Source organism: Apium graveolens, chromosome 5 (assembly GCF_009905375.1).
Source record: "Apium graveolens cultivar Ventura chromosome 5, ASM990537v1, whole genome shotgun sequence".
Taxonomy (NCBI): Eukaryota; Viridiplantae; Streptophyta; class Magnoliopsida; order Apiales; family Apiaceae; genus Apium; species Apium graveolens.
In genome coordinates this window covers 157,735,973-157,747,576 of record NC_133651.1, presented here as the reverse complement: position 1 = coordinate 157,747,576, position 11,604 = coordinate 157,735,973, and the positions used below count along the sequence as shown (strand labels likewise).

Below are 11,604 nucleotides of genomic sequence, written 5' to 3'. Positions count from 1 at the left end.
GACTTTTTATCTTCTAAACCTTTGACATTTCCATTAACTGTTATGACTTTTTACCTCTTATAACTCGTATTTCATGTATGTATATACATGGGCGACTTGTATAAATAAGAGACATATATAAATAAAAGAATGATCTCCCTTCTTATTTTACCGTTTTTCTTACTCTCTCTTTATCTTTGTATATATATTACACAACATACTTAATAATTAATATTTTTTTCTAAAATATTTGAAACATAACAAAGATAACTTAAGTGATAATTAATCCATTGAGATTTGAATTCTCGCTCAACTTTAAATTTATTTACATATAGATACAATTTATTGTTTATAAATTGGACAAAAAAGACCGAAAATCATATGAGAAGAAGTCAGTCCATCTATTATATATATAATACTGCAACATCAAGTTTTTGGGGAAACATTTTATTCATAATTAGTATTTTACCCCTGTATTTTATTAAATGTTAAAAATTATTATTTTGGATGGGAATCGAACCCAAGTTAACTATTTGTAAATTTAGCATATCAACCACTTGAGCTAGAGACACATTTGTGTAACTCTTGATAACATTAAGTGTTGAGGTAGAGGTTATTTATTTACACTGTGTCTTACTCTATATTTAATTTGATATTTATTTTGATATATCTATAAAATATAACGATTTGAGGCTTGATTAATTAACTCATTTCTATATACTAGCTTTATATTAGGGCAAAACAACAAGAGTATATATATTTTAATTGTACAACTTTTTATTTATAGTTAAATTTAGAGTTCATAGATAACTTTAATAAAAAAGTTCATTTCAAACCCAAATTTCTTGTGTAAGATAGCTAACTTATTCTAATCAACGAACCGAAGCATGCTCTTCTAATCATAGTAATTTTAAAAATATATTTTTCTCTGTAACCATCGAACCGTGTTAGCCTCTTTAAACTAATTTTATAAAAGAATAATGTACAATATTCATAAGCATAAAATATACAGTATCGATAGACGAACATTCGATAAATAAATAAACTCGTCAAATAAATTAATAATCTCGGTAAATAAAAAAAATTACATTCCTGAATGTATTCATTCATCGAGATTTTATTGTACATGTTTGTGACTGTTCTAGGGATGAGCAAACCCGGACAAAAAACTGAAACCGAAACCAAGACCGAACAAAACTGAACCAAACTGCACCATTAAAAACCGAACCAATTAATAACCAAACCGAATAAAAACCGATCTGATAATATGGTTGCAGTTTGGTTTTAATATTTTTTAAACCAAATACAAACCGACTGAACCAAACCTTTCACAAATTTTCAACACATCTGTAATTCACAAGTCAATTGATTACCCTCCATTTTCATTACTTTGGTAATTTGGTTGATTAATTTGAGGCTTGATTAATTAACTCATTTCTATATACTAGCTTTATACTAGGGCAAAACAACAAGAGTATATATATTTTAATTGTACAACTTTTTATCTATAGTTAAATTTAGAGTTCATAGACAACTTTAATAAAAAAATTCGTTTTAAACCCAAATTTCTTGTGTAAGATAGCTAACTTATTCTAATCAGCGAACCGAAGCATGGTCTTCTAATCATAGTAATTTTAAAAATATATTTTTCTCTGTAACCATCGAACCATGTTAGCCTCTTTAAACTAATTTTATAAAAGAATAATGTAGAATATTCATAAGCATAAAATATACAGTATTGATAGATGAACATTCGATAAATAAATAAACTCATCAAATAAATTAATAATCACAGTAAATAAAAAAAATTACATTCCTGAATGTATTCATTCATCGAGATTTTATTGTACATGTTTGTGACTGTTCTAGGGATGAGCAAACCCGGACCAAAAACTGAAACCGAAACCAAGACCGAACAAAACCAAACCAAACCGCACCATTAAAAACCGAACCAATTAATAACCAAACCGAATAAAAACCGATCCGATAATATGGTTGTGGTTTGGTTTTAATATTTTTTAAACCGAATACAAACCGACTGAACTAAACCCTTCACAAATTTTCAACACATCTGTAATTCACAAGTCAATTGATTACCCTCCATTTTCATTACTTTGGTAATTTGGTTGATTATTTTTTTACCATTAAAATTGACGTATAATTTATATATGTCTTACAACACAATCAAATAATCATGTTTATCCCAACAGGAGCAAAATGGCAAGGGGATAGGCCGATATAAAAATAACTCGGTATTTTTTTTAGTCATCTATGGAAGGAGGTCGTAAAGAAATAGATTTGAGACAAAAATATTTAAAGAAGAAGATTTTTCTCTTTACCAAAATATATGTATATCCATTTACGATCTTATAATAAGAGCATATGATCATTCCCTATGAATTGATAATTAGTTAAAAATTATGAACATAAAATTATATTTATGAATAAATAATTTAGAATTAATCTATACTTTCGTAAGCACATAATATGTGACGTCGAGTATGCCGAAGAATTGCACGGGGGAAGTAACTAATACCGCTGATATTTGAACATGGTGAGAAGATAAAAAAAAACTCTTAAAACAACACACATAACGACCATCGCCCATCTCACGATAATTTTAAAATTTTCATTACTGTTAAAAACTAAAAATATATTGGTATGAAATGTTTAACTACCATTATTAATAATACTCATGCTCTACTTCAATGATTTGGATCAATTCTTATTGTGTAGTTAATTCATATCATTTATTTTAAAGAGTAAAATATTTGATAAAGAAAATTAAAATAATGTTTTCCTTTATACTACAATCACTTTGAATATTACACGTTCTTACATATTTTTAATAAATATACCCATATTTTTCATCTACAAATATTTGTAAAATATATATTTAATAAATATTAAAATATTTAAAAATTAATAGATAAGAATTGCCTAGTTATTAATCAAAATAAGTGAAAAGGAAAAATCCCGCCAAAACAAAAAATGAAAAATATCAGAAAGAGTAAAAAACGTGTGTGCTGTACACTTAAAATTCCTGAATCTTCCTGAAGAAGTTTAATGACACTACCCAATATATAGTGTCACATTTCACACTGCCACTCTTCAAGACATTCTTGAATCTTGTGTGCGTGCGTCTACACACTTAATCAAATTCAGACACAACTAAACTACATTTATCTTCAAAGTAAATATTTCGATGCCGGAAGATTTACCCCCAGAGTGTTCTCTCAAAGTGTTCAGTGATGTTCGATTTGTTCTACTAGGGTTCAACCCTTTTCGTAAAACCCAGGTTTTATTTTTGTTTTTTCATTACGAATTAATGTTGTTTCAATGTATTTGATTATAATGTGTTGATTTTTAATGTGATGTACTGATTAATTTGATGGGGTTTTGTTTTTAGGTGTTGTCGAAGCTTGTTAGCGGTGGTGGTGTCGATGCTGGTGGTTATGGGCCTGACTGCACTCATGTCATTGTCGAAAATCTTCTTTATGTAATTCTCTTGAACCTTTGTTGTATTTATTGGTTTGTATGGTGTTATAATATATAGGTGTTTGATTAAATGCAAACTATGAGTTGGTGATTTGTGTTATTGTGTTGGTTATTTGTGCTAATGTGATAGATGTCCTGTGATTCTCTGTAAAGTGTATGTTTCTTGAATTTATATGTCCATTTTCTAGTAGTCAAAGTATAATCAATTCAACTAACCAAAAGTCAAAATAGACAATGTATTTAGGGACGAAGGGAGTAACTTATTAAGACATGTTCAGCTAAAGTAATTATTTTCTTGAAAGATTTATATGAATTTACTACATTTGAAAGCAGTATCAAGGTGTCGTTTGGAGCATGTGATTTTAACCTAGTTAATGGGAATTGTTATTAGATTTTAAGATAAACCTAGTTAATGGGAATTGTTATTAGATTTTAAGATAATTTTTGTTTTGAAATTTTATTCTCATTTCCGTAAACGGGTTGAAATTCCATGATACAAACGAATGTTAAGAAAGAGCTTACAATTATAAATGGGTAAAGAAGTGTTATCTTTAGCTGAATAAAGTCCTTTTTATTTGAATTTCATTTAGGTCAGGAACAAGATTAAACAATCTATTTGGGATTGGAAATTTAGAAGAAGAGACTGAGAGAGTATACTTTCATGTAATTGTTGACCATACTACACTTCTTGGTTCTTTATTAGGATGATCCCGCATGTGTTGCTGCTCGAAGTGATGGAAAGGCACTTGTAAATGGCTTGTGGGTTGCTCAGAGTTTTGAATTGGGGATTCCTCTTGGTACCGATTCTGTAAGTTTATCCCATTCGGTTCTGCAAACATTTTTCATAAATCATAGAGAGGTTTTTTATATCTGTATTCAAAGTTTGCAAGTAAAATATTAGGCTCACCTATAGGGATTGGCTTATGTTGTACTACTTGGATGTTTAGTTTTTGAGAACCTAAATTGTTAGGCTAGTCATGTAGCTCCTGAACAGCAGTGTAGATCATTTGCATTCTTAAAGCCTGTTTGATGATTCACTATTTTATCATACAGTATGACTATTCTTCCTCGTATGAATATTAGCAAGCAAGACCAAATCTTTTACAACTGCTTATATATTTAATTCAACATGCTAATTTTTTTACTATTGTTGATGATTTTTATCATCCTACATGTTCCATTTGCACCTATGACTTACCCACGAACACTGAAAATTCCCCGAAGATGTTTGATTGTTTCCTTTTTGCGTTCGATATCTTGTAATATCTATTTGGTTTCAGATTTTGTACAAACCTCCAAGAGATCAGAAAGGAATTCCTGGTGCCCAATCTCTAGTAATGTGCTTGACTGGATACCAACGCCAAGATCGGGAGGACATTATGGTTTGCTGCTACCTAATATGCTTACATTTTACCTTGATATTTACACAGCATAATTGTCTCTGCACTAAATTTAATTCTATACTTTGTAATCTTGCTGATGCTTCTGCTCCTTCTCAGACAATGGTTAGCCTGATGGGAGCCAACTTTTCAAAGCCTTTGATAGCAAGCAAAGTGACTCATCTTATCTGCTACAAGTTTGATGGTAGGTTTTCTTTTTTAGTGTTTACAAGAGCTATGATTTTCTGATATGTGTTTGCCAAAGTATAATTTAGTTTTTCTTTATTTACACATTTGTGCTTAAGCAATTCACTGTTTTGCATACACATGTGCTTGTAACACAATGTTGTGCCACTCACCTTTACATAATCTGCCATGTAATGATTTATCTGTCAGAAACCTGTTGTAACCTTGATTGAAACTAAAATTGACCAAGTTTGGTAAAATTTGATGATCATTTCACACATTCTTTTGCATGTGTACCAAGTACTTTAGCTATAAAACTAGTATAGTGTTGCTGCTCTTTCAACTCTAGAGAATTCCCGATGATCAATATAGGTTTGCAAATCCTACACGAATGCCATTTGGTGCAATGACTACTCTACATCCTATACTTCCCCATGATGTTATTTTAGATTTTAACTTAATTTTACGGTTTCTTTCGATGTGCATTTGAGCCTCAAAGTGTCCTGGTTTGAGCATAAATACCATACTCCTCCCATCTAATTCACAAAGAAAAGACATGGCAATGGCATAAACTTTTGATAAATATATCTCTTTGACCGCAAAGCTAGCAAGTAGTAACATTTTGTAAAAGAAAGTGATGTTGCACCAATGGCAGTAATTTTTTTAATCAGTTTTATGCACTAGTTTGTAACTACATCTAGTCCTTGTTGACCTCAGTTTCTTCGATTGAACTGTTTGCTGAGGAAAATGGGTTAGCTGTATGCACAGTAGGTTCACTGTTAATATAGAAATTTATATTGTTTTGAAGTGCACCTGTTTTATCAATCTGCCTGTGTTAAAATCCTATAATTGTGATTGGTTAGGTTTAATCAGGAAATTAAGATTGTATATAATCTATTTGGTATTCTCCCTTATTTAGGTGATAAGTATGAGCTTGCCAAGAAAATGAAGAAAATAAAGATTATAAATCATCTGTGGTTGGAAGATTGGTACACCTCAGCTTTCTCTATGCACATACCTTTGCATTTATTGTCTTATTGTGGTTTTCTCTAAATTTGTTTGCAAACATTTTTTTCCTGGCAGCTTGAAGGCCTGGAAAATTCTACCAGAAATAGATTATGATAAGAGGTTTGAATTTTTACCGTCTTCTTTAATTGTTTAGATATGGAATTATGTACCTCCTCCCCTTCCCCGAAAGAAACAATAAGCCAGAATTTGCTTGGAATTGGTCTCTTCTTCCTCATGTATTTATTTTAATAGATTTAATGGCTTGCAGTGGATATGAAATGGAGATTTTAGAGGCAGTGGCGAAAGATTCTGAGGAAGCAGATGTCACTTCAAAAAAGTACCCGGTCCTGAATCCCAAGGAGCCCATTAGAAAGCAACTAGATTCAAGTGTATCTAGAGATCAGCCAAATCTTGTCATTGCTGATAACATGGCATATGCTGCTGGGAAGGGGAGACTATCTGATGAAGACCCAAATATAACAGATGTTCCTGCATCTGTGGGTAATGACTTTGTTTCTGCTTCTGGAATTGGGAGGTCCTCTCATTCTGATGCAAGGAAATCTAGTCGTAGACCGACCTTTGGAGATACAACACAAACAATTTACTCGGGGGAAGGAACAGGCAGCCTGAGCACTGGAGTGATCATAAACACAAGTAAACCCGATGCCAATGATAATGTCTGTTCGAAATCTCCTTCCGTTGGAACTCTGTTACATAACATAGGTAAGAATAGTACGCCTGAAAACACAGGGAGGTTGGTTTTTTCTCATAGTAGCGCCAAATCACAAAAGAGTGGCCACAATTCAAAATCAAGTTTCTTAGCAGGTTCACAGGAGATGAACAACAGAGATTTGTTGGAATCTGCATCATTGATAAGTAATCAAAATGCAGATGATCAAGTATTATCTGACAGAGACGCCCATGATTTAAGTCCAGCTGCTGCTTCTACTCCCCTGATAAGAAAAACTAGGCTATCTAGCAAGATGTCCCCAAGTGCTGAGAGGAAGTCAGCAAAATTTGCAACACCCCTCTCCAAAACAACCAACCTAGAGACAAGTCAAGATGCCAAATTGGAGAAAGCGGTTGCAAATAATTTTGCTTACTCTGGAAAGGGCAGCTTGAATAGTGACCCGAAGAATAGAGATAGTTTGCATAGACAAGAACACTCATGTGTTAAAGTTCCAAAGAATTCTTCTTCTAGAAGTCAACAATTAGAAACTGAGAGATGTAATGGTCCTTCTGACGATGGCATGCATGCCAATGCACATTGCAAGCCACCTGTAAATAAGATATATAATCGAAAAACTTGGAGTAAGGGAAGCACATCAAAGCTAAGAGGTTGTAATTACTTGAATAAAAGTGTACCAGAAGACGATCCTCTCTCTCACGTAGGGGTAGAAGAGACAGCAAACTGTGCAGCAAATTGTATTGGATTGAGAGCAGCAGAAATTGATGTTTTACAATATAGGAATGATAATCAGAGGAAACTCATGTCAGTGGACGATGAGGCTGAAGCTCTTGTAGAGAAAGAGATGACGGTTATGAAAGTAGTCTGCAACGAAATTAAAACGTGCTCTACAGGAGAAACTGATAAATCCGAGGATCTAATGACAATTGAAACTGATGGTGTAAAATCTGGTATGCATGGTAGTAAGACATCTGGAAATGAAAAAGATGGGAGTAAACAGGAAAAGGTTGCCTGTGGCAAAGGAAGGCTGGGTGAATCTGCTGATATGCAAATACCCGTGAAGGAAAATGTAAGCAGACGGAGAAAGCGCTCGTTAAGTGAACAGAAAAACACGGTTGCTCCTGATAAGGATACAGAAGAGGAGGTTACAGAGGCAGTCTTTGAAAAGAACTATGGTGAAGCTGAAGCAGGAATGTCTGAAAAGCAATTGGGAGTCCATAGTAAAAAAGCAATTGATGAAGACAAAGATGCCACTAAACGTAAAAAAGCCACAACTCGTGGTAAGAGGAAGCTGGCACAATCAGCCAATTTGGAGAAAACAGTGAAGGAGAACCTGGACAAAAGATGCCGTCAAAATAAAATCAATAGAAAAACTGTTCCTTTTAATGCTTGTGAAAACGAGGGAAAAAACGAGTTGAAGGAGACATGTGAAGAGAATGCTGTAGAAGTTGAACCAGACATACATGGAAGTTTTGGTGCGGAAGATAAATCAGAAGTGCGTAGCTGTAAAACTGACAGTTATGCATTGATAGTCAATAGCCACACATCAGCTGGTGAAAAACTAGATGATGGAGCTGAACATAAGGAGACCACTTGCAGAAAGAGAAAGCTTGGAGAATCTATTGACATGAAGTGTGTAAAGAAGAGCACCATTGCAGAGAAGAAACATCATTCACGCAAAATCGAGAAAGGGAAGTGCATGTTTGTTACAAAACTAGCTGACGGTGCTGTGGCTGAAGGTAAAAAGAGCGGAGCTGCATCTGTTATTGGAGATGAAGATGTGAGTCACAGGATAAAGCAGTCGACGAACCTGGTTTCAAACAAAGTTTCCAGAAATCTTGCTGCAGCAGTAAGCAACTTAAAAATGCAAAGTATAATGGACTCAAAACCTGAGCCTGTATGGTTTATAACAAGTGGGGATAAACCGCAGAGAAAGGAGTTTCAGCTGGCAATACGGCGATTAAAAGGGAGAGTATATAAAGATTCTCACAAATGGTCATATCAGGCAACACATTTTATTGTACCTGATCCACTTCGTAGAACAGAAAAGTTTTTTGCTGCGGCTGCATCCGGAAGGTGTGTCCTGATGGATGGTCTGTTTTCCTCAAATGTATTTTTGTCTATGTGCCAAGGCATTGTATTAATTAAAATTCATTGGACCTATTCACTTGCAGGTGGATTCTGAAAGCAGATTATATAAGTGATAGCAGCAAGGCAGGGAAATTTTTGGCAGAGGAGCCTTATGAGTGGTTCAAGACTGGCCTAAGCGAAGATGGTTCTATTAACTTGGAGGCACCAAGAAAATGGCGCCTTCAGCGAGAGAGAACTGGTTATGGTGCCTTTATTGGGATGACAATTGTCATATATGGTGAATGCATTGCCCCTTCTCTGGTATGCTTTTAGGTTTTATGTTGCTCAAACTTTTCATTCTCATACTAAAATTATGATTCAGATATACTTATAATAAATATAATTCAAATTTGAATATCCATTATAGGGATATTCTTATATTTAATCTACATGCATATAGCGTATGTAGCTGTTTATGTTTTATCATGTATTATATTATGCAGGACACTCTCAAGCGTGTTGTCAAGGCTGGAGATGGAACTATATTAGCTACTTCTCCACCGTACACTCGATTCTTGGAGTCTGGGATTGACTTTGCAGTTGTTAGTCCGAGCACGCCACACACAGATATATGGGCCCAAGAGTTCTTAAGACATGAGATACCTTGTGTTGTAGCTGATTACTTGGTGGAGTTTGTTTGCAAACCAGGCTACTCCCTGAAAGAGCATGTTCAGTTTGACACTAATGACTGGGCAGAAAAATCACTAAACAAACTTGTGAAGCAATCAAAGATGAATGTCCAACAAAAGACTCCAAAAAATAACGGTGGCCATCCCAATCTACCATGTGCAGAGGCAACAAAACGTGGTGATAATGATTTGCCATGTCAAGTTTGCGGATCACGTGGCAGACGTGAGGAAATGCTGATTTGTGGCCATGAAAACAATTCCTTTGGCTGGGGTATCGGCTTGCATATTGACTGCTGTGATTCTGCTTTGTCAAATGTACCAGAAAGAGACTGGTTGTGCTCGAAGTGTACTAAAAATAAAAGTGGGAAAAGAACACCAGACTGCTAGGAAAAGGACCCCTGTATCATGCAAGTAAATCAAGTATATATCTCATTCTCATTCTTGTACATGCAAGTTCCTCTAGATTACTGATTTACTATCGTTATGGTTTTAAACAAGTCAGGTATCTTCTTTGCAACAAGGGCTACACATGGGTAGTCGGGTTGGCCGGCTGTTTTACAAACCCATCCAATTAAATTAGTTTGAAATTTTTTAACCTAACCCCTAAAATATATGTTCGTAACTCGACCCTACCCGTCGTAAATTGGTTTGAGTCGGGTTGGTTTGGTTTGGATGGGTTAAATGATCTTATTAAAAAAAATTCAATGCTACATATCATCGCTCATTTTAAAAATTTAAATAAAATAAAAATAAATATTATATTAAATAGCAATCTTTATATGATACTAGTTTGTAAACCGTGCGATGCACGGATTGATATAACATTTGTAATTTTATTATTTTAATAATTTATAAAAAATAAATTATAAAAAACAATATATTGTTTAAATTAATGAACTTAGAATATTTACATATTATTTTTTATTTATTATTTTACTGAAGCATTCAAAATTTGGATAATTGAAATTTTAAAAAGTTCTCTTATCACAGTCGTAGATTTCTTTGCTATTAGAAAGAGGGGTCTGAATACTACATAGTAGTGGTGTACGTGTCATTCAAAATTTAGATAGTTAAAATCTTAAAAATCCTCAAATTAAGACCCATAGATCGCTTTGTTATAAGAAGGAGGGAGTCTGAACAGCAGTGGTGTACATGGATGATTTGGTATTGATTTTTTAGAAATTATGTTTTTTATTTGTTTCTCGATTTATTTATTTTTTGTTATATTATAATTTAAGTTATTAAAATTAATTTTGGAAGTTTTTGGTTTCCGACAAAATAGGGAAGAAGTTATGTGTAATTATAAATTAAGTTGGATAATAATTAATAGAGTTCGTAGTTATATTAGATACATGAATTATTTTTTTTAATTAAATTATATTTTTTTAAACTTTATTTTGAAAGGTATTAACATAATTTTTACGAATGTTTTAACCAACCAAGACAATGTTTCACTTATAATAATATAGTATATATAGATTAATTAGTTTGTTATATTATAATTTAAATAACTAAAATTGATTTTGAAAATATTTAGTTCTCTACAAAAAAAAGTAAGAAAGAAGTTGAGTATAATTAGAAATTAAGTTGGATAATAATTCATAGAAATTAAGTTGATTATAGTTATATTAGATACATAATTTATTTTTTTAATTAAATTATATGTATTACCATAATTTTTATGAATGTTTTAACCAACTGAAACAATATTTCACTTATAATAGTATAGTATAGATAGATTAATTAGTTTGTTATATTATAATTTAAATTACTAAAATTATTTTTGGAATTGTTTGGTTCCCTTCAAAAAAGGTAAGAAAGAAGTTGAGTATGATTAGAAATTAAGTTGGATAATAATTCATAGAAATTAAGTTGAATATAGTTATATTAGATACATGATTTAATTTTTTAATTAAATTTTATTTTTTAAACTTTGCTTTTGGAATGTATTAACTTATTTTTTATGAAGGTGTTAATCAAACAATCACATGAAACCATACAATCGCTTATAACAGGACTAGCCTATAACCCGTGCGATGTACAAAATGATTATAATATTTGTAATTTATTATCGTATAAAAATAAATTATAAAAGACAATAATTATA

General features: G+C 32.5%; 1 protein-coding gene across 2 annotated transcripts; it reads left to right on the top strand.

Annotated features, from left to right (window-relative positions):
- The first annotated feature begins 3,059 nt into the window (after nt 1-3,059).
- Nucleotides 3,060-10,073, top strand: LOC141724599 (BRCT domain-containing protein At4g02110-like). Of its 2 annotated transcripts, XM_074526804.1 has the most exons (10): nt 3,060-3,277; nt 3,389-3,478; nt 4,181-4,285; nt 4,758-4,859; nt 4,977-5,061; nt 5,962-6,031; nt 6,126-6,170; nt 6,319-8,814; nt 8,913-9,129; nt 9,312-10,073. In XM_074526804.1, exons 1-10 carry the CDS (start codon nt 3,185-3,187, stop codon nt 9,882-9,884), a joined length of 3,876 nt encoding a protein of 1,291 aa, XP_074382905.1. In that variant the 5' UTR covers nt 3,060-3,184; the 3' UTR covers nt 9,885-10,073. The 2 variants fall into 2 exon arrangements, with proteins under 2 accessions (XP_074382905.1, XP_074382906.1); XM_074526805.1 differs by lacking the exons at nt 3,060-3,277; nt 3,389-3,478; nt 4,181-4,285; nt 4,758-4,859; nt 5,962-6,031 and having other exon boundaries at nt 4,985-5,061; nt 9,312-10,072.
- The last annotated feature ends 1,531 nt before the right edge of the window (nt 10,074-11,604 follow it).